General features: G+C 42.6%; 1 protein-coding gene across 2 annotated transcripts in view; it reads left to right on the top strand.

Annotated features, from left to right (window-relative positions):
* Positions 1–23,510, top strand: part of ARNT2 (aryl hydrocarbon receptor nuclear translocator 2) — a 95,053-nt gene that overhangs the window by 64,632 nt on the left and 6,911 nt on the right. For both annotated transcript variants that reach the window (XM_041418941.1, XM_041418940.1), the window contains 8 exons: positions 1,466–1,600; positions 2,393–2,467; positions 6,832–6,983; positions 12,802–12,874; positions 13,032–13,155; positions 17,215–17,314; positions 20,064–20,202; positions 21,966–22,131. In XM_041418941.1, coding sequence (XP_041274875.1) covers positions 1,466–1,600; positions 2,393–2,467; positions 6,832–6,983; positions 12,802–12,874; positions 13,032–13,155; positions 17,215–17,314; positions 20,064–20,202; positions 21,966–22,131 — 964 coding nt within the window. The remainder of the gene's footprint in view (positions 1–1,465; positions 1,601–2,392; positions 2,468–6,831; positions 6,984–12,801; positions 12,875–13,031; positions 13,156–17,214; positions 17,315–20,063; positions 20,203–21,965; positions 22,132–23,510) is intronic.

The raw sequence follows: 23,510 nt of genomic DNA, 5'->3' as shown, positions 1-23,510 counted from the left end.
AGTCAAGAGGCACTTCAGAAATCATAGCTTTATTCTCAGCATGTATTGTGTTATGCATTCAGATGAGATGTGAGTTGAAGGAACTGGAGAAAAACATTATCCTTCCTTTTTTGTGCAGAGGGTTGCAATTGTTGTAGTGCATTTCCTCCTTTGTGCATTGCTGAGCAATGAGTTCAGAGCTGTGAGCTAAAGCAGCCGTGGTGAATCTCCTTCCCCACAGCAGGGAGGACAGTTTTTATCTTCCTGGTCTGGGAATTCTGCCATGGGTGAACATGTTTGAGCCTCTTGCTTGATCCCCTGCACTTGCTGCCATCTGCTAGGAGGAGATCACTCCTCCTGACAAGGTGGAATGACCCTTGCACAGGGGCCAGACCCATCTTACCCGAGGTGAGCAGCCTGCAGGTGTTAGCACATCTGCAGAGTGGCTCTGCATGGCCATGGCAGAGCTGCACAAGTACTGCAGGATGAGTTGCAGGTTAATCATGCTTTCATAATCAAGAGTAATATATTCCACTAATGGAAAGGAGGAAGTTATGGGTGTTCATGTGTTACAACTTCCAAAGAAAAATTATTTCCAAGTAATGTCAAAATGTCTGTTACATTAGAGGAGCCATTGTGGTATGTGCGGGCGGGCAGGAGGAAGCTCTGTGGTGGGTTAAATCAGAAAGGAGTCAGGGTGCACAAATTAAAAACTCTTGTTCTCTAACAGCAAGTTGAAACCTTGCAGATGGTTAACTGTCTGATCAGCTCTGAATTAGCAAAAAAATAAGATTTTACTCATTTTGCATTGTTAGCAGAGATAGCTCTGGAAGTTGTAAAAAAATCAGTGGTCTCCTTTGTACCTCCAGTGGGAAATAATGGATATGAAGTGGCCTGATAGCACAGATTTCAGGCAGAGAGCTGAAAACACACAGTTCTCACACAATCTTCCGGTGAGATTTGAGAATATTTAGAGAGCTGTGTTTTTCATTACAAGCAGCCACTTGCTGGTCTGATATCCCCTACCTCAGCCTCTGGAGAATGTGGTTCAGGTCCTGTAGCTGTTTCAGGTGAGGTTCATGTTACCTGAAACAGGAGTGTTTAGTCTGAGCAGTTCTGTTGATTAGATAATGGGTTGGTTTCATATCCTAAGACGGGTGGACTGCATTGTCCTCTGCAAGTCATTCATTCATGGTTGACAGAGATAGGAACCACAATGCCTGATGCTGGACTTTCATCCTCAGTAAATCCCCCCTTCCTGGGAACTTCTGCTGTGTTTGTTTCTCTGCTGTGCTGTTAATCCTCACTAGATGCCATGGGGTGAGATACTTACCCTGCAAACTGGCCTAAAGGCCGTTTTCCCATTTATCTGTGCTGTTGTTTCATTTTACTTCCTTCAGCTGCTAGCAGTCTGCCAGCAGATTCTGTCCTTTAGCTGTGGGTCAGCCGTGGCTTTGGGTGACTGCTGTGGCTCTCTTGGCCCTAGGTGACCAGCTCTCCCGTGTGCATGGACATGAACGGCATGTCGGTGCCCACGGAGTTCCTGTCCCGCCACAACTCGGATGGAGTCATCACCTTTGTGGACCCAAGGTGCATCAGCGTCATTGGCTACCAGCCCCAGGTCTGTGGCCACTGGGAATGTGGAGAGTGGGTGCAGCTAATGCCGAAAATGCCATTGCAAACATGAGGAACTTGTAGCTGATAATTCATACATCAGGCACTGAATGCTGCTCGTTTTTCTTTGCTGTCCACGCCTCGGTGTGGGGTATCTGTTTAGATCTGATTAAAATTCGAACAGCGGAGTGCTCTGAACCTTGCACAGCTTTCCAATGAAGACATTTCTGTGATAGGAAGTTAACAGTGCTTGGAGAGAGTTTTAGTCCTGTAGACCTTTGATTCTGCCAATCTCTTGAACAGTAAGCAAACATAATTTACAGCATCTATTTTCCTTTAGGCTTACATCTGCTCCTCTGAACAGCAGGCTAGTACAGAACTGAGTAGAATAGTAAATGAGCCACAGCTATCCCTCAGATAACTCCCAGCAGTTGCAATTTAGAGGCAAAAGTAGTTCCTTGTTCATTTGCTTATTCATATTTTTTTTTAATTTTAAGTTTATAATAATAAACTTTATAATAAGTGTTTTTACAAAGATTAGTGCCATAAAATGAGCTGTAGTAGCAGATGTCAGTCTTCTCAAGACATCATTTCACAGGTATTAGAAAATAACTTAAACTCTTTTGTAAAAACATGGGGCATGGTGTCTACAAACCTTGTTTGTGTGGTTCATCCCTGATTAACTGAGTAGTCCCATTAAGTTTGGTAGAGCTTGTGTTTGCAAGAATTACTTGCAGGTCTGCATATGCATTTTGTGTTGTGGCTTGGGTTTTTTACATAGCTTTATGTTTTGTTCTAGGATCTTCTGGGGAAAGATATTTTAGAGTTCTGCCATCCTGAAGACCAAAGCCATTTGCGAGAGAGTTTCCAACAGGTGCTGTGTCCTGCTCCTTTTGTTCCACACTTTATTATTTTGTCCACAGAAGTAGTTTTTATCTTACTTTATTTTTATGCAAGAGAAGAAGTGGCAAGATACAAAACAATTTGTTGGTCAGTTATCAGTTGGTTAACCTGCATGATAAATGGTGGCTTAAACTGCAGCGTGGGTAGACAGTATTTTCATAAATAAGTTCTAGTTATATATCTGGTTTTTTGCTGCACAGAGTGAACTGTTTTGGAGATGCCTGTATTGATCCCCCTATGTTAAGTGGTAACCAAAATGATTTACCTTCCAAAATGGGCTGTTGGTTGGGAAGTAGTTACATCCCTCTGTGATGCTGGATTGTTTGTAACTGAGTTCTCTGCTAGCATAGATGATTTGCTTCTTCATGTACTTTAATGGCATTACACCACTTTACATCAACATGTAATTTGGCTTTTTCTCTGTTAGAAATTGAAAAGTGTACAGGGAAGTAACAAAAGAAATGCAACATGCGGGAAGAGTTACTGGTTTGGATTAAATGTTACCGTGGGCCACATTTACATCAGCTGAATCAATGACATTTATTCCTTTGCAGAGCTTGCTGTTTCATGCATTAGCAGGGCTTTCCCTGAGCTGTCTCCTTATTGCTGGTCTTTTCAGTACCTTTCCTGCTGCACCAGAACACCCAGAACAGGATGTTTAACTATTGCTGAGGCTCAGTTGATCTAAGTGGTTCCAGATTTTCTAGCAACAGCCAATAGCTCAACTGAGTTGTGTTGATGCATCTTGTGTTGGATGCTGAGATGTATTTTCAGCTGTGAAATGTGGATATGAAGTGACTTCTAAGTAATTTGTATAGCCAACTGTTTGTTCAGGCATGGCATGCACAGACAGAGCCTCTGGGGGAAAAACAACTAAATGCTGTGTCCCTAGAACAGATTGTGACACTGAGGTTATGGTCTCTGCAGAAGTGTTGGAGATGGTGTAAGATATCTGTCCTCCTGAGCTGTTTCTCACCATCCCCCTTCAACAGGGACTATCAGCCCATGGCCAAGTGTGCCTCCAGTTCCCTTGCACAGATTGAGTGCAAACAGCAGCCTTTTTAAATTCAAGATGTTGGTTCACAGGCTGTGAGAGTTCAATGCTTTAAACCGGTCACCACACCCAGAACGTCTCCTCTGCCCCAGCTTGGCTGGGGGTGTGATGCTGCAGCTGGATCCTCCTGACAGGGGTCTGTCACCAGGAGTCAGCTCTTCTCTCCTGCTTGCCTCTTCCCCACCTTCCTGCTGCCTTGGTGCTGGCATGGATGGCCTTGCTGGGAGGGCTGAGGCCCTAATTCCTTCTGCTTGGAACTTCCAGCTTTGGGCTGGTTCAGCTCCCTGAACTGCTGCCTGATGGCACCAGTGGCACCAGAGCAGTGAGAACACATATGCTGTTTTTCAGTGGTGCCCAAATGATTGATTCCACTCATCTGTCCAAGGGACAGTGACAGAGAGCTGCTGGATAATGGCCTGTCAAACATCCTCTGCAGGGAATCCATCCAGTGATTGCCTGGGTCTCAGCAGGGCTGGCTAACATTGCAGTTAATGATTTGGTCCTCCCCATGTTCCCTGGGAGGGAGATCAGGCTGTGGCAGGCTGCCAGTGTGTCCCTGAGCTCTGCTGCTGGGGACTCCACTGTTACCACTCACTGCTAGGCATGTGCACAAGTGATTTGCTGGATCAGGGGCCTACATGGTTTGCTTGAGGTCATGAAGAAAGACAGCAGGAAAAAATACAATTAGAAGTGAAAGTTCTTGCTCACTCAATCTATGTCCAATCTATGAAAAAATGTGTTGTTTCCTTAGCAGGCAATGCCTTCTTGGGTGTATTTTTGTTCAGTACAGTAGCAGTGTGATTGGGGCTGTTATTCCCATCATGCAGTGAAAGACTGAAGTAAACAGTTCAGCTTTCCACCAGGTGGTTTTTATTTCTGAAGAATATAAGAAAGTAAAGTTTAATCATTAGCTTTGAAATTCTTTATGCTTGTTTGTTTGTGTGCTCTGTCTTAAGACAGTTCAGGATTTTCCCACAGCAATCTCTCTGCTTTATATATTATTGCAGAATTACTGTTTGCTTAATCAGGGTTTCAGGGTAATAGATCGTTGTTTGTTTTATTAGTTAGTTTGGACTTAGAAATCTCTTAATTAAAAAGGTAACTGTGATTTCAAATAAACTCTTTTCTTTTCTTCCTAAAACCTGAAAACTTGACACTTCTTATTTGCTGACAGTATCACAACCAGGCTAGTGCATAACAGAGGAGGGAGGGAGGGAGGGTGGGTTTTGCAATTTTTGGTCAGCTGCCAGTATCTATCTCAGAGCTTTATTTCCTTGGGAAGATAAATTCATTCATCAGGGTGGGAAAAATCAGGCCAGAATAAGATAGTCTCAAGGCTAAGACAAACAAATACAGGTTAATATCAAAGAGTCCAGTCTACAGCTGTTGGATACCCAGTAGAATACTATTCAGATTGAACACTCTACACCAGCTCTGTGGTTGCTGCCCTGGGTGTGGTAGTAGAAAATTGCTGATAAAAGAATGTTGCTCAGTGAGCTCAGAAAAACCCTGTAAAAGCATTAAAAAACCCCCAAGAAAACCAACCAAAAGTCATTTACTTCCTTAGGATTTTGAACTTTCCTGGGCTTTACTAAAGCTTGTGTCTTCTATTTGCATTATCTTCTGTTTGCATTCTTTCCATTTAGTCCCATATCCAGTTGATTAATTTGAAGTGCAAACCTCTGAAAAAAGCAGGATTGGAACATTTTTCTTAGTCTAATTGCTTGTCAATGAAGACAGAGGGTAAATAGTGGAACTTCTAGTTTTAGAGAATACAGGCTGCAGATGGCTAATAAAAAGTAAATTCCAGATGTTAATGATTAAGAATCCACAAGATGTGGCATTTATTTGCAGTAGACCTTCCCTTTCCTTCCTTGAGGCATCCCTGAGCTAGCCTGGTGGAAAAGCTGTAAAATATAAACAGAGATAGGCCAGGTAAGTGCCAGCTGAACCATGAAAGTTTTCTTCTGGCTTAACCCCAGATTGTTGGATAACACGTGAAATGCAGTTGCAGGGCCAATGTGAGAAAATTGCTTTGAATGTACTTTATTTGGCTGCTTCTTAATCCTCACTTGGTGCCCAACTGTTGACTTGAACAAAACTTCAGTTACCAAACCCAGACATCTGAATTCTTAGCTGGAAACACATAGCCTGTGCAAGCAGGGAATTTATTCTGTGAAAATGGACAGTGGCTTATCAGTGTTCTCTCCATTCAAACACTGGCTCACTCTTTTAAGCCAGAAGCAAGTGATTCTTGTTAGCAATTTGCCATCCTAGAGAGTCTTTTAATATGTTTGGGGTGGGGGGGAACCAACCCCTGGTGGTTTCTAGAAAAACAAAAAATGAACACCACTGTGTTTAAGCATTGTCCTAATTTTGCTGCTGATTTATCACACATATTAATTGTATTGCTGGGTATCCAAGCAGAAAAGCAGTCAACCTCAAAATGGCTTTTTTTGTGGGCTTTTGTTTAGCTGCAGTGATTGGTTTATGGTTTACAGATACACATTTAAAAGATCCTCAGTTTGGTTTCTGTCAATCTTTTGATAAGTGTTTTGCATTAAAACATTCTTAAAGTTCCTGTGTTGGGATAACAGCACAACCTGATGATTGTCCTGAATCTGTATTCTTTTTATAAGCAGGCTAGAAATTGGCATTTTATATGACAAAGCATGAGGATTTGCCATCCTAGAGAGTCTTTTAATATGTTTGGGGTGGGGAGGAACCAGCCCCTGGTGGTTTCTAGAAAAACAAAAAATGAACACCACTGTGTTTAAGCATTGTCCTAATTTTGCTGCTGATTTATCACACATATTAATTGTATTGCTGGGTATCCAAGCAGAAAAGCAGTCAACCTCAAAATGGCTTTTTTTGTGGGCTTTTGTTTAGCTGCAGTGATTGGTTTATGGTTTACAGATACACATTTAAAAGATCCTCAGTTTGGTTTCTGTCAATCTCTTTATAAGTGTTTTGCATTAAAACATTCTTGAAGTTCCTGTGTTCCTGTATCACAACCTGATGATTGTCCTGAGCCTGTATTCTTTTTCTAAGAAGGCTGGAAATTGGCACTTTATATGACAAAGCATGAGAATTTCATCCTGAAGGAGATAGCTGTAAACATGGATAGGATTTTGTGTATTCTCTCCAAATACAAAATTTCTCTGCTGTCCCTGTAGCTTTCTGTAATTCAAGTTTAAAATGCACCAGTTGCTGCTGTTGACTATTCATTTGCACAGCAGATAGCAATCTCCTGTTATTAACCTTTTCAAATGGCTTTGCAGGTGGTGAAACTGAAAGGTCAAGTCCTGTCTGTGATGTATCGGTTTCGCACCAAAAACCGGGAGTGGATGCTGATCAGAACCAGCAGCTTCACCTTTCAGAACCCTTATTCTGATGAGATTGAATACATCATCTGCACCAACACTAATGTCAAGTATGTGCATTTCTGGGTGCTCCCCTCTGTGCTTTTGAAGGAATTGTAACCATTCTTTTTCCCTGTAAAGCACATCCCAGTTTTTTAACAGATACTTTTTGTTTCTGTCTAACAGTGCAGGCTGTAACAGGGTTTTGCTGCATCAGATCTCCCAGTGTAGCTGTTTCTCTGTGTCATTATCCTGTGATGCTTCCAGGGCCTGGCTGCACTGGGGGGAAACGTCACTTATCTGTTATGTCATTAGACAAGGCCATTGATCTCAGTCCAGGCTGCCTTGAACTAAAGCAGAGCTTCCAGCAGCACAACAGCTGTCCTGATACTGGAGGAAGGTTAGCCTGACTCCTGAGCCAAAAGAAAATTCCGTGTCCATGTTCATTGTGATCATACCATTCTGTAATTCTGGGCTCTTCTGCTTCAGCTGTGTCTATTTTACGACCTAAGGAAGCTGGCAGAATTATTTCCTAGTAGGGTTGATTGGGAAGGGTTCCTGATAGTTTAGATTTGATAGAATATCCCCAGGGATGGGGGTGATCCAACTGCTTATCTTAAGAGGAAAATGAAATCATCCTGTCTTGGAATTAATATTTTCAAAAATCTTTCATTTCATGGCCTCTTAGGAGGAGGTCACACTCAGAGTATGGTGGAGGTTGATCTCTGTGGACTGAGCAGAGATGCTTTTGGAGCCTGCTGAGTTCTCAGCCAGTAACTGCAGAACCTAATCTGGCCTTGATTGCTTTACATTGTGAGGGTTTTTTAATAAATGTTTCTTCTTTCCAATATAAACTTAATCTATTCTTAAAATTCAATCTGCTTCTGGTCTGACCAGAGATTTTTTTGCCAAGTCTTTAGCTGGGAGGAAATTACTGTGTTTGAGATCTCAGCCTTAGACCATATATTGGAAATGCTGAACGGGCCGTCTGCTGCTGGAGGTGCCTGCTGAGAGCTCCACTGCAAAACCAAACCTCTGGGGCTTTGGCACTGGAGTTTGGAAGTGCCTCTGGGCATTCCTTGTCTTGCTTCTTTAGCCATGGCACATACCTGGACTGGAAGGGCTGTGCATTCACTTACATGGAACCCAGCATCACAATTGTTTTCCTGTTTTTGTTTTTCTGCATACCCAAAAAGTTGGGCTTAAACTGAATAGTTAAGCTCATTGAAAACAGGCAAATGTGTCTTAAAATCAGACAGCTTGTCTGCACTGTGCATCAAAATAGCTATTTCCACATTTCTGCTGTCCCATAATACTTTTTCAGACAATTTGTATATGCGAAAACAGGCCTGCAAAGTAAAAAACATCTTCTGAGGTTTGTCCCAGGCTGGCTTAATATTGTGCTTTGTTCCCAAGAGGCCACAGAGGAAAAAGTGGGGCTGGAGGCTTATGTTGTGTTGACTCTGGGAATGCTTTTTTCTGAGCCTGTACTGTACAGTTCAGCTTGGCACCACAGCACTCCCTGTGATGAATAGCACTGTGCCAGCTCCTGGCTCTGCTTCCATCTCTCTTGCTAGATTTGAATAACAACCCAGAAATGCTGACCTAATATGGAAGTTGCCTGCTGCTACTTTGACAGAGGATGTTCCCTCTTTCCTGTCATGTTGAAAATGTTCTGAAATGGGCAAGATACAGCCCATTATACTCCTGCTTTTGAATAGTAGAAAGAATGCATTATTCAAACTGGTTTTGGTTTTCCCCTTATTCTCTCCCAGTTCTCAGATTTCCAAAGAGGACTTACTGTAAAGTACTGCAGTTCCTGCCTGGTTTTGGATTTTTTTTTTCCTCCCTACATTTGGGGTCATGTTTTGACTTCTGATTTCCTAGCTGCCCTGAAGAGTTGTACGTCATGGTGATTTCCAGCTGCTCATGAAGCTGCTGCTGGGACTGGTGGTTTGGCACCAGCCCTGGTGTGTGTGGCCATCCTTACGTGTTCCTGGAAGGTGCTCTGGGTCCAGCAAGGTGCTTCCCATGGAGACCAGGCAGGGATGCCTTGCTCTGCCCAGCTGGAGGCACTGAGACAGATTTGATATGCCTATCACTGTGGTAACCTAGGCAGCCCCATAAAAAACAGGCTTGAGGTAGTTAAAAATTCAGCATGAAATCGTAAAGACAATACAGCCAAAAAAAGTGGGTTTGAATCTGTTTTTAACTGAGAATAGTTTAAAGCCACAGTGCATACGTCTGTGTGTGTCTGCTAATAGAATAGCTCAAGCTGGTCAGTGAACAGCATTTTCCCAAAAGACTGTAGAGGGCAGTGATGATTCCAGTTGTGGAGGGATTTATTGATTTTTACTGTTATTTGTTGGCTTGGTCTGGTTGTTCTGTTTCTTTTTTTTTTTTTTTCGTTTCTTTTTTGTTTCTTTTATTTTTTTCCTTTTTTTTAATAAAGATACTCCTTTGGAGCTTCACACAGTGAAATGTCCAAACTTGCTTTTGGTACAGAAGGATAAGGAAATAATTAGGTTCAAATGTTCACTTGGTTCTTTACAAAAAAAAAAAAAAAAAAGAAAAGAAAAGAAAACTTCTCTCAGTTTCACTTGGGTGTAGTCATCCAAGAGAAACTTCCTGGAGAAATGAAGCATTTAACGTTTCACATTTGGGCTGTGTTGGGCTGTGAAGAAGAGTCCCCTGTTTGACCACATCTTCCTGTGTAGTTGGGACTGTTTGATTTCCAAAGAGAAAAAATAATTGTTATCACTGTTTATTTATTATACAGATGGAACAGTGTTTGAATAAAAGAATGTTGTGGTGACAGGTTATATAAAGGTCTTATATGTATGTGTGTATATATATATATATATATACATATATATATATATACATCAAAATAAAGAAGAGGTATTTTTGTGGTCTGTATGGAATATCTGATGTTTCATTTTTGGAAGCCACAAGTCCTGGGCTGCACTGTGTGAATTTATGAGTCCTGTGGTTGTTCTGAGTCTCAAGACTTGCTGTGTTGGAGTGAGTTGGCCCAGGTTGCTGCTGGAAGCAGCCTGCTGGATGAATCAGCCTGTGGGAGAGATGCTTTCTGCTCTGAGTACTCCTGGGCCAAAATACTGAACAGATCAGCTATGCTGATAAAATTGCTGTTGGTGGTAGTGGTGATAAGGACTTTCTTGTGCTCTTGTGTCATCTGTGGTCTGACACTGCTGTTAGACAGACCCTTTCACAGGGCTGAGTTGAAGCTCTAGGCTAAAAGAGGGAGATACTGAGAATTTCTGAAAGTGGATTTTACAACCACAGCCCCAAGGCTTTTACTACTGTGCTTTTGTCCAAACCAGACACAGGAAACACATGTGCCTGTATTGCATAAAACTAGCTTGGTAGGGATGCAGGATTGTTGTTTCTCTCCCACCAAAGAGCCTGTTAAAGTTCAAATAATTTTTTGTTTACTCTGATGCCTGGAAAGGGAACCAGTGACTTCAGTTTTCATAGAGAGAGCTTAACATCCTCTTGAATGTCAAGAGAACTTCCACACTGTCTTCCTTTTTCCTCCATGTTTATGTACTAAAGTAAATTTGAACTAACTATCAAAGCCTTCAGATTTGCTGAACCATTCTTGTCCAAGCCAAGGGCTTTCCCAGTTTCATACTGAACCTGTGGGTCAGTACAGACAGAATCCACTGTTGACCCAGACAATGCCTCACTTGCTGTGTTGGCACTGTAGAGCCAAGGAATTGTTTATCTACTCCTTGAACCCCTGAAACTGAAAGTGAAACCAAGGACAGTTTTTGGCTTCAAAGTTAGAAGGCAACTTTGAGTTTTGCCCAAACTGATGATAATCCCTTGTCCTGTTTCATTTTTACTGTCCAGCAGTTGGGTGACTGAAGGGGCCTGCCCGTGTTGGCTGTCAGAGGGGCTGGTGGGATGGCAGGGTCTGAAGCAGCCACAGCAGCACTGAGCTCTCCCTGGTCAGCTGCTCCATGAATTGCTGCACATTTTCTTTCAGGTTTCAAGCACCATTTAAACTATTTATGCAGTAGCAGCCAACAACAACAGAAGATGCTACCCTGGCTTTGCATTTCAATCTTAATTAAGTGCAGCATAGCTTGCACAGGGTTCAGTAAAGATACACACAACTATTTGGCTTTTATAGGAAATGGATTTTGGGAGGTTGTTCCCAAAGTTCAGTGCTGTTAGCGCAATGTGATGTTTATATTGTAGTGCAGCTTAATGGGTATTAGAGATGAAAGATAGAGAGGGGAGAAGGAGCACTAAGTTAGAGAAGTGCCTACAAAACAAATAACGAGTGAGTGTGCTGTTTGGTTTGGCTCATTTGTATGTATATGGCTGAATCAAGAAAACATTCTTTATTAGGAACAGAGCAGAGCCTAATGTGCTGTTTATTGACACACTCACCGAGTCGGTGGTAATAAAAACAAATGAAAGAGTGTAATTAGCTTTCACGTTAACAACGGGGTTTAATGGGTGTTTATTGTCCACGGGGTGGTGTTTAGAAACTTCCCCATAGATTCCCCACGATTCCATTGCCTCCTGTAGTTCTGTTGGAGAAGTCTGCATTTTCTGCTTGTGAACAAAGAATGTCTTTGCATACCAGAGGTAATTTTTAGGAATTTTCGGTTTGCTAAAATAATAGGGAAAATCCGTGGCTCTCTAATGGATTGGAGGACTGCCTTTTTTTGCATGTTACTGCTAGGACAAAAGTTATTCCCTGTATTATGTGTTCTCACACTGTAGGGCTTGCAGAAGGCTCTTGGCCACTTACTCTGACCTGCTGTTTGTTGCAGGACACAGATTTTTGCCATGGAGAATAAAAACTGACCAAAGCGTCTCCTGGAAAAGCTTCAAGGGATAGCAAAATGTGTAACTTATTTCAGAGCTTGTTTGAGTGATTCCTCACTTTTCCACCAGTTTGTGTCTAATTTGTCGTTTGACTTTGACTGCAAGTTTGTCTCTCAGTCCCTTGGCATTTGAATCTATTTCAAAATGTAAAAGAAGATTTGGATGGAAATCTGAAATTTAACTGTGGCTAAAAATACATTGTCATTTTCCAGAATTTCAAATCCATGATCTTGTTTTTTTGCAAAATCTCATATATTCCTGCCTGTCCAAGTATCATCTCTCTGGGGAAAGACATGCATGGTGTGTAATTCCTGGTTTTTGGGTGATTTTTCCTTTAGAAATAAGCCAGAAACATACACAAACTGTGAGCACTGTCAAGGATCATTTACAAATACCAAATCCAAGTATTTTGTCAGTTTAAGTCCAATCCTGTTGCAATCTCTGAGCTCTAGCGTAATTGTGGGGTTTCATATCTTCTTAACTAACTGAACCAAGAGCCTCACAAAGATGAGTGTTCTACCCCTGCATCTCCAGGCCAGAAGTTTCCTTGCCTGTTGTGACCAGGGAACAAAAAGCAGCTGTTAATCAGAGGTGTAAAACATCTGGATAACTTCAAGCTGCTGAGGTGTTCTGTCATTAGGCATCTTCCTGGAGAGCAAGCTTACTGTTTCCTTCAGCAGGATCAGAGGGGGTTCTGCTGTGCTCATCCTTGAGAATAGGAAGACAATGAATTAAGAATAGTGAATTTTTAAATCCTTTAGAAGGAGATTGTGTTCCATCCTCCATTACTTACTCACCTACATTTCTGTGCTATCACAGCAAAACTCTTCCTGTGCTCTGTTGCATTCCTGTGGAGCAGGTTTTCTTAATGAGAAAGCTGTAAAAACAGATGGATCTCACAGGAAAGGATTTAGTAAAGCATCTGAGACACGTTTCACTGGGAGTGTAAAACAGGAGACCATGACTATTCCTCTTTGTATCTTAATTGTTTTTTGTAAGAAAGTCATTTTGTCTCCCTTGCAGACAACTTCAGCAACAGCAAGCAGAACTCGAAGTACATCAAAGAGATGGGCTGTCATCCTATGACTTATCTCAGGTGAAATTTCTCTGATTTTTCTTTTTGTGCCTGTGATCATTTAAGATGTAAAACAACAGCACATTTCAGCAAAACTAAAAGTACATTGTGACTGTCCCTGAATTCCTTTTTGTCAAATACAGTAGAGGAAATCACCTTCCTCTCTGTATCTCAACAGGTGCCTGTTCCAAGTATACCAGCTAATGTTCATGAGGGTGGAAAGTCTGTGGAAAAGCCTGATGCTATCTTCTCCCAAGAGAGAGATCCTAGATTTGCTGAGATGTTTGCTGGAATAACTGCTTGTAAGTGAATGTCCCTGATGTTTAATTTATAATACTATGATAAGCTTGGTTACATGGTGTAGAGCACAGCTTCAAGAGAATGAAGAGAAACTGCTGTGTGGCAGAGAATTTTCTAAGCAGCATCAGTCTTTGGGACATTTCTTAGCATTTGTCATTAGTTGGTGTTTCCCTAAAGATGATGGAGTAAATTCAAAGAGGGAAGCATGGCTTTAGTGTCACCAGAGCTGCCTGGTTTTGATTCTCTTTTCATTTCACAGGAACACCTTAGGCAGTGCTCCTAGATACTAAATATACTGAGCAGAACATTCCATTTCTAAGTATGTATTTTCTTTCCTAAACAGCATATGTAAATTTATTTCTCTAAATAGGGACATATTTCGCTGAAAAAGGGACAAGAAAGTTACCAGATAGCCTTAAGATAGGCTGCAGTTTTTTATCAAATCACCAGCTTCTGTATTAATGTTTTCACAGTCATATGCTGCCAGCCGTATACTTGTTCTCTGGCCAGTTGAAGCATCTCCAGTCATGTTACCTGGTTGTGAGGACTCCTTGCTCTTTTTCCCACAACTTTTAAAATTTTTAGCAAGTTCTTCTAAGAGTGATAGGACTCTCAGGAACACTTTGTTGTTCTGTATTCCTTGGAAATTACTGTGAGGACAGAGTCCTTACTGGTGCCCTTACCAAAGGATTTCCCAGCCCTGTTGTAAGAGGTAACAGCCAACTTGTCAGTCAGACAGATGGAGCTGTCTCAAAGTAGCCCCAGCCTGTGCTGCCTGTTGCCCAAACAGACAGAAACCGCTAAGACTGGCAGCTGAAGGCATCATCTGAAATATATATCTGTAGGAAACCAGCCAATGCCATGGCTTGTGGAAGAGCTCATTGATTGTTTATTGTTCTTAACTGTCCTCACTGAAAAAGAGGAATTTTTACGTTTGTTTTAAATAAATCAATGTGCAAGTGTCATGCAGTGCGGGGAGGAAACAACCCACAGGGTTTGACTGCAGGGGTGTTGGAAGGTGACCTCGCTGTTGGTTTCTTGTGTCTGGATTGGCTTTTTCAGTTGGAGAAGACATTGTAACTGCAATATGTACTTGATACTCTGTCCTCCTGTTGCTAGGACTTCTCTGCTATTCCTGTTCATCCTTCTCTGTTTACTTGAACAGTGGACTCAACAGCTGAGGCCATAAAAGGGGTCCATTAGAAGGTAGCAAGACTCCAACCCTAAACACCAGAATATGTTTTTCCAAGCAAGAACATCTTGCTTTTTGGCTGCCTTACTGGCTCTTTTTCAGGCAGCTCTCAGCTGCTTGTAAGAAGGGGTTAGTGTTAAGGGTGTCACAAGCTGTGAGGTAGCTGGGAGGTTATGTTCTTGGAAATGCCATTTCTCCTTTCATTCTTATCAATTTACAAGCTGTGCTTTTTTTGAGACATTCTCCCTCTCCAAATTTCTCATGGGAGCTGTGATCAAGGTCTCCTCTGAATGATAAAGGATGGTTCCCAGTCAGGGATGAGGTACCCTGTCCAACACCAATATTGACAAGCCAGAGTGCTGCCTGCCAGACATTTGCCTTATGTTGATACCTGATCTCGTTGTGTAAGAACATGGGCTGACACAGGGAGAGTGCTGCTATAATTCCATGTAGTGGCCACACTTCATTAAAACCCCAGAAGTTGGGAGAGGAAGCCTGGCTTCACCAATTCATGCTAGTGATTTGAAGCATGGGATGATGCAGAGAGAGATGTAGTTAAGAGTCAGAAATGTTGGAGATACTGGTCCTGCTGGGGGAAGGGGCATCATTGACCCGTGGAGTTTAGAGAGAAACGGGTAAAATTCACAAAAAAAAGGAAAAAAAGAAAAACAAACAAACAAAGAAAATATCAGTGCTGTACCAAAGGTGAGAGCAGAGAATTGTGGGAAAAATCCTGTAGGAATACAGCTGGGAGAGATGTGGGGCAGATTCAGAGGCTAAAGGGCATTCAGGGTAACTCAGGAAGGAGAATTAGCTGCTTGCTATTAGTTTAGCTGTTCCCTTTGTCTTGGCCTCATCCTGTGGCACAGACCCTGGTAGCTGCCATGGCAACTCTGCTCCACTTGAGGAATTCCAGTTCATTTGGGGCACTCTCAGTTTTTCTGGTGAGTTGTTCTCAAATATCTAAAGCACCCGCAGGATTTTGGCTCAGTCTCTTCCAGCCCTGAGAGTTTGGTTTCCCTGCAAAAGATGGCCTTAGAAAATGGGGCATCTCATGCAAGAATGACATTACTGCAGAAAAAGACGAATTCATCTGTCCTTCATCTCAGAGATATGCCAACCCATTGTCAGTTCTTCCTGCTGTATGCACAACCTTTTCTACACCTCGTCCCCATTTCTCCCTGTTGTTGTTTTTAAATATGAGGGCGTGATTTTGCAGCCCAGCCTTGGTTTCTGTGCTGGGCAGTAGGTAGCCAGGGAGGAATTTCTACAAATTTCTGCATTACAAAGACAAGCAATGCCAGCTTGCATCAGTGGCATCCACACTCCAAGACTCCTGTGAGGGAATTTGAGGTGACTTTTTTCTTTTGAGAGGCAAGCTTAGGTTCCTGTTAGGAACATAATGTAAGAACAACTTAGGTAACAGAGAAGAGCTGCTGTGTGTTGGAGGCCTTTGGTGAGTCACACTCAGGAGGTCTCTAAAAGCTAGGGAAAGCTAAAAAAAATTTTAAACACCTAAAAAATACTTCTGTTATTTGTGAGTTGAGTGGGTCTTTTGTCCGAGAGAGCATCTTGTGAAATGAGTGGGATCTGAGAAGAGCAAAGGGGAAAATGAGGGGGCAGACTTGATTTCTAGGCCTGTCAAGTGCATGGCAACATATGGGTGCAAAACCATCAGTGAGTTGCAGGGTGTTTTGCACTTGGAGGGGAGATGGAGAAGGTGAATAAAGGGTGGTGTAGCAGACCTGTAAATTATTTTAAGAGAAGTACTAGTGAGATTTCCCTGAGCTTTGGAATAATCCAGTACCAGAAAATTAAATTAAGGGACCAAATGGTGCTGTTCACCCAATCTTGTTTCATTCAATTAGAGATTGATCTCCAGTTCCCACATTAAGGGTAGACTATAAAAGTTAATGGCATCTCTTTGTGCAATTTATTCACTACACTCATTTGTCTTTCACCCCTCTGGGGTACTTCCATTCTACTTCATGACTCCCCGTCCTATTTCATGGCTCCCCATCCTATTTCATGGCTTCCCATCCTATTTCATGGCTCCCCCAAGCCGCATGAGGACAGCAAATTCCACAACAGACCTGTGTTTTGCCTTGGCACAGCTCAGGTGTGCAGGTCTTGTGACACTGAGGAGCAAAGTGCCTCCAGCCACCTGGGATGCAGGTGGGGCTGCAGGTTGTCACCCCAGCATCAGCAGGCAGTGCCACCAGGCTGCTGGGGAGGTGGGTGCTCCTTGGGCTGTCCCAGGGAGCAGATTGTCAGCTGCTTAGGAGAGAGCTCTTGGACACCCTTGGGTTCTTTAACCCAGCAGGGTGGGGGCTCTCAGCTGCCACCTCAGTGCAGACAGGCTGTGGTTACAGCAGTGGGGCTGGAGGCAGAAATGTGCCCTCACCTGAGCCACAGAGGTGCTAATGCATCACACTCTCTTCAGACCAGGCTGGTTTCCTGTGCCATTCCTCCATCCCCTGGGCAGCCCCAAACACCTTTCTTCCAGAGCAGCTTTGTTCCCCTCTCCAGCCTGTGCCTGGGGCACCCTCACTCCCCACCTGGAGCAGCTTCCAGCAGGTCAGGGCTGTGTGGCCAGAGGACACAACCAGCGCAATGTTCCATGCAAACAGTGGCACTAACAACCCACAGCCTCTCAGGAGAGTGTAGAGCGTACACAAACCAACTGTGCCTCTGCTTTCACACCGAGTTGTCACTTTGTGTCCTTCCTAACGTGTTCCACAGGGCTTCTTCATGAAGCCTGAAGAAGGCAAGAAAACAACATACATTGTAATTGTCTTTAAATATTTTTTCCTTCATTATCTCACCCCCTAAATTAATTCTTTTTCTGTGATTTGCTTTTCTCTTGTAGCAGATAAAAAAATGATGGCCTCTGCATCCACAGCAGGGAACCAGCAGCTTTACTCACAGGGAAGCCCATTTCAGCCAGGACACTCGGGAAAGACTTTCAGGTATTTGGTGCAGATCCTGAATGTGTCAGTTCCTGTCTGAGAGGGGGAAACTGTCCCTCTGCAGTACTGTGGAAACAAAACCAACCCAAGGTGCAAGAGCTTTATTTACTTGAATGAATTTTACTTTGCGTACGCTTCACTGCTGGTGATGTTTCAGCTCTTAGGCTGGGCTTACAAACTGAGATGATTTGGGTATTTCTCTTAAAAATATTGGCTGGTAAGTAGGCACTTTTTGCTGTGATATTGTAGTTGGAAAAAAGCTAAGGAGCAGCAACAAATTCTGAAGGAAAACAACTCTGAGAGGTAACAGGAGAGAGATAACAGGACAGGGTCAGAGATCTGAGGAACATTCAACCAAGCTGGGAAGGTGCAAAGATTTGTTTTGCACTTCAGCTGTCACTGCTCCTGCTGAAGGGCTGCCTTGAAGGGCATTGATGTAGGTATCAAAGGGAACAGAGGGATGCTGCATCCTTAGTCCAAGGTGAGGACTGGGACAGGGGCATCAATACTTTTCTAAGGCAGGTTCCAAATCAAGGTGGTAGAAGGTGGTGGTCTGGAATGTTCCAAAGCATTTTTGAGTTCTTCTAAGTGTGTGTCATTGCCTACCAGCTGGCAATACAGGTTCCAGTTGCTTTTGGAAAGTGTGGTAGCAGCAATCTTGTTGACCTTAGTGCCTTGTGATATCACCGTGGGACAGGGGCATCAATACTTTTCTAAGGCAGGTTCCAAATCAAGGTGGTAGAAGGTGGTGGTCTGGAATGTTCCAAAGCATTTTTGCGTTCTTCTAAGTGTGTGTCATTGCCTACCAGCTGGCAATACAGGTTCCAGTTGCTTTTGGAAAGTGTGGTAGTGCAATCATGTTGATTAGTGCCTTGTGATATCACCACTGTCTTACTGGAGTTTAATTCTCCTGTTCAAACCAGCCAAGGCTGTGAAAGGGAAGGAGCAGCCACTCAGAACCTGCCACTTCCTTGAACTGGAAAACATTGGCAAACAGTGATTTTATTTAAACTAATGTGCTTTTAAAGTCATAATTGCTAATAATCTCAGTGAAGAGAAATAAGATCCATGTGAGTGTGTTTTGTCAAATTAAAACCAAATATAACTTGGGGAGATATGAGAAATGAAATGTCTTTTAATTGGATATTGTGTATTACTGGGTGACTGACTTGCCATCTGGGGGTTTGGCTTGTGTTCTGTTCATTTCCTTTGCTAATTCCTGATGTTTAACTGTAGCTTTTTTCCTACTGCTATTCTGTTACATCAAGTAATGGCTTGCATTTCTGCCAGCACTTCCACTCTCAGTGCACTGTCCTCTGTACAGTCTCCAGCCTGGCCCGTTCAGTCTCTGAGCCTGGGCAGCCTCTAGGCACTGCTCTACAGAAATCTGCTTTCAAAGTACAGATCCAGATACAGTCCAAGCTCCTTAGGTGATGGGACTTGCCAGTCCAGCTGAGAAGGTTTTGGCAGTAGGGCCAGCTCTCCCCAGCAGCTGCTGTGTGCTCCAGCCAGATTTAGATGGACTTTCTATTCTACATTTCCCTCTTTGGAGACTCTGTGATAATATAAAATAAAAATAAAACAGACACTTTAAAAAATTAGAAAATGCTACAAGGCATTTCTAAACATACACTTTGCTTTTAGGGAGTAAGAACTCCAGAATAACAACTCACATATTCACATGCCTGCCACGTTTTGCTTACACTCTGGGAGGGATTCTGTCAGCCTTTTCCAAGGATTCAGCCTTGTTTACTTCTTTTTCCAATCTGCATTCTTCTCTCTCTGTAAGATTGTGAAAATAAACAATAGGGATGGGATTGGAGAAAAGAGCAAGCTGTTTCAGTGGATCCACAAAAGTGGTTTTGTGTGCTGTCTTCATTTCTATTCATTTCTATATGACATGTAAAAAATATGGTTTTATATATAAAAGTACAGTCACAATGTGTAGTTGTCTAGATTCCATTGCTCAAGACTTCCATGAGAATAAAATGGTGAAGCGGAGCAGTTCCTTCATAAATTTTTTTCTTAAAATTAGGAATTTCTAGGTATTTATCTGTAGTGAACTTCAGTAAGTAGGAAACAGCTAACATAAAGAAATTTAAAATACTATTTTTTACTATTATTAGTGTTCCAAAGTTGCTACATGAGTTTAACTTCCTGTCTTGATTGTTCTTTTGCCAGGGTATATAACTGCCTGTTCTTCTTTAGCATCAGTTGGTGAAAAAAGGAATTAAAAGCCCTTATTTTTAATATGTAGTACATAATTCTTCATTTCCCAGGCAGGAAACAAATAAGGAAGTGCTTATAAGTGTCATCTTTTGTGCCCATCTTCATTTAGAATGGCATTTAAGCAAATTATTAAATGCTGTTGACTTTAAGCACAAATTTGTGATGAAGTACCTGCTTGAATACTCTCTGCAAACCAGATTTTTAATGCATTAAATGTTAAAGTGGTGTGGGACTAAGTGTGTATGCACCATGTGTGGGACTGTATTTATTCTTAGAAGCCCTTTCCAAGAGATTACTGAAGTCTAATTCAAAATAATTCTGCCTGCTGTGTCTATTAGGACTGACATTTAGAATGCCAGTGTGTTTCATAGTTTTGTGATGGTTCTCAGTCATTTTTCTTACCAAGACAGACTCAATAATTAGCTTTAATGTATCGTCAGTATTTCTTTATCTGGGATACAATCTGTGCATTGGGAACAGGCCCTACAAATGAGGCTCTGTGTCTGTTCTGAACCCTCAGTTCATCTGTGGTGCACGTGCCTGGTGTCAACGACATCCAGTCTTCCTCCTCGACGGGCCAGAACCTGACCCAGATATCCCGGCAGCTCAACCAGAGCCAGGTGGCCTGGACGGGAAATCGCCCACCGTTTCCAGGACAGGTACTGATTTCAAGTGATTCATTTTCATGGGCATTAAAGATTTGCACTCTCTGTGCTTTTTACAGAAGTGTTAGTAAACCCGTTTATGGTGCCAGGGTAATTAATTTGCGGCTGGGGTGGAGGTGTGGCAGTGTGAGCAGCTGCCCCGTGTGTGGCTGCTCCTGGTTTGGGGTGGTGGTCACTGAGGTGGCAGTGGCTGCACTGACCCAAACCCCACTGAAAGTTCTTGTCCTGCATTTGTTTTATGTGTTCACTGGATGAAGGAAGAAGGACAGATCTTCTGCTTTAGTATTAAGCCTGTGAATTAAATCTCTCTTGGGCCAGCCTTGCACCCAGCAGTGTTACCTGCTGTTGTCAGGGTGGGCAGAAGGGGCAGGTGCAAATCCAGGCATGGATTGGGAGCAGAGGCTGTTCAGCCTGGTGTTCCTCCATTAGCACTGCCCAGCACAGCTCACGCTGCTGTGTGCTGGAGGAAACAGCACATACCTCCATCAGATGCACTGTGCTTGGCAGTGTTAGCCCAGAAATCACCTCTTCTTCTGTGTAACTGTTAAAAAATGGTTCAAAACTCTATTAAAAGACAAATAATATGAAATAAGTTTGATCTTAATAATGCTGTTCTTAATCCCTCCTGAGTTCTTGTTGTTTGGCAGGCTGGAATGGCATGTTGGGGTGGTCACTAAATAAATTTCCAATAAGTGAATTGTTTCCACATTAATCACTGATTATTCCCAGACCTCAGAGTGTCATGGTTCTCTGTCACACCTGGTTAATGAAATCCAGTCACAACATTAACTCATTTCTTCAAATGATATGGAAGGTGCTGAAAATGACTAAAACAAATTACTCATCCCTCTTACTGCACAAATTTTGTCCAAATCAACCGAGTTTGGATGTGAATGTAAGGAAATTGAAATTAATTCTTCCATCTTACATAAAGTAAAATGGAGCTAAGCCTTGCAGAAGTGACATGCTGAGCTCCCACTGCCGTTGTAGAAATGGCAGAAATGTACAGTTTCTTAGCTTGGAACTGAAGACTTAATAGCATCTTCCATATGTTATATGCCTGTTGGGATCTGTTCTCCTCCCCCAGCTCCCCTGCATTTGCCCAAAAATCATAGAATCATTAAGTTTGGAAAAGGCCTTTGTGGTCCTCAAGTCCAACCATTGCTGCCAATTTCACCACTAACCCCCATTCCCAGGTGCCACATCCACACATCTTTTAAACACCTCCTGGGATGGTGACTCAATCTCTTCCTTGGGCAGCCTCTTCCTCTTCTTGACAGCCCTTTTCGTGAAGGAATTTTTCCTGCTGAGAAGTGTTGGGAAGTGGCTCAGTGAGCACTTCTGCCAGCTGCCTCAGTGCCCTTGCAAGGATCCTGCCCAGCCCATGGACCTATGTGTGTCTGAGTGGTGTAGCAGGTCACTGACCTTTTCCTCTTGGATTGTGGGGCTTCATTCTGCTCCCTGTCCCTCTCTTCCTGGGAGGAGCAGCTTCCTTTACCTGCACTGATTGCCAATAACAGTGCACATCATGACAGATACCCAGAGATGTAATCACCTTCAATTTCTCTTTGTGGGCTTGGTTAGGCAGTGAGTAGCTTGGACAGAAATGAAATACAGCTGAGACAGGAGAAACGTGCCTGTTGGCATCCACAGAGTTTATTTAGTCTTTGCTTTATGTTGCAAAAAGTGATTCTGCTGTGCTGTTCCCCAACAATAAAACTTCTTCCTTCTTTAACTTTCCTTCTTTTATTCCTCAGCAAATTCCATCTCAGTCTGGCAAGGCTCAGTCGTCTCCCTTTGGCATTGGAACAAGTCACACCTACCCAGCTGACCCATCATCTTACAGCCCCCTGTCCAGCCCAGCCACCTCTTCTCCAAGTGGGAATGCCTACTCCAGCTTGGCAAACCGAAGTGCAGGCTTTGGTGAGTTTTAAATGGTGTAACACAGAAATGCATATAGAAATGAAACTCTTCAGCATTAACTTCATTAAAAATCTTCTAATATTTAAACAGTAAAAATGTTTTTTTATTGTTCTTTTTATTGTTCTTTTGGTGGGTCAGTTGGGAAACGCAGGTGGTGAAAGAGTTTTGCTTTCTGCTGCTGAGTAGAGAGGACAGAACTGACCTGTTCCCTCCATGCTCCATCTCCTCCACATCCAACACATTCAGAATATTGTCATTTTATGGTATGAGGGAACTTTTTTTTTCCCCCCAGTAAATGGTGTCCTGAAAGATTCAAAATTTGCTTATATATCTAATAATAATAAATTATTAATAAATAAATGACTAATAATCATCCTCTCAAATTGTGGCCAACTGGTTCAATTTGCCTTTTTTTTTTTTTCTTCATTTTTTTACTTCATAGTGGTGTCCTCTTGCACTGAGATTGCACATTAGACTTTGGCTGAAAACAGGATTTATTTTTGCCCCCAGTGCTACCAACCTAATCAGAGTAGTTGCCATGTTTTGAAATGGTTTTCTTTTCCTCTTATATGCTAATTTGGTGGCATTCAGACCGTGACCCCATAGGTAACCCCTTGGTAAATTTTCTGCGCTCCACCAGAAGGAAAATATTCAAGAGTAAAATATATAATGGATTCCATGAAAAATGTCTCAGGGTGACAATAAGGTGCAATCCCAAAGGCACAGGTAGCAGTGTGCTGATGTGTGCTGTTTGCTCCTGTCCCTGGGGAACAGACCTGGCACAGACCTAGAAAAACGGCATTGGGATGGAGCTCTTCCCACACAGCTTATTCCTCCCTCCATTTCCATTCCCACCAGGCATTGTACATTTGTTTATGAGACAGCCTTGTATTTCAGGCTTAAGCTACTTGGCAAGAACCCTTTCACTTAATGAGAAACATCTCCTGACCTACATCAGTTTGGGTGCTATTAATAACCCAGCCTTCACGGAGACGAGCGGCTTCGAGCGCCGGCTGGCAGGAGATGCTCTGCTGAAAAGAAGCATCATTTGCTTCACTCACTTAATTTCACTGTGTTGTTCTGAGGGGAAATAAAACAAAACAAACTTGCAGCTTGCTTTTAAAGGGTAACTTAGATGAATTTTATTTTGGCTCTTAAAATGTCTGCAGGGTTTTTGAGTCAGCTGGATTACTGTTTGTGGTAATGTCAGTGAGGGAAGAACTGTAATCATGTACTTCAGATGTGATAGAAATGCATCACTACAGCCTGTTTACTTTCCTGTAAAACCTTCCCTTTATCTGTTTTGCATGGCTTAGCTGGTGGCCAAAGGGATTGGGTTAAATATGTGTGTCTGTATTTTCTGAAGTCATGACTGTGAG

This window comes from Onychostruthus taczanowskii, unplaced genomic scaffold (genome assembly GCF_017590055.1).
Source record: "Onychostruthus taczanowskii isolate IOZ18803 unplaced genomic scaffold, ASM1759005v1 scaffold6, whole genome shotgun sequence".
Lineage (NCBI taxonomy): Eukaryota > Metazoa > Chordata > Aves > Passeriformes > Passeridae > Onychostruthus > Onychostruthus taczanowskii.
This window is presented reverse-complemented; position numbering and strand designations above follow the sequence as displayed.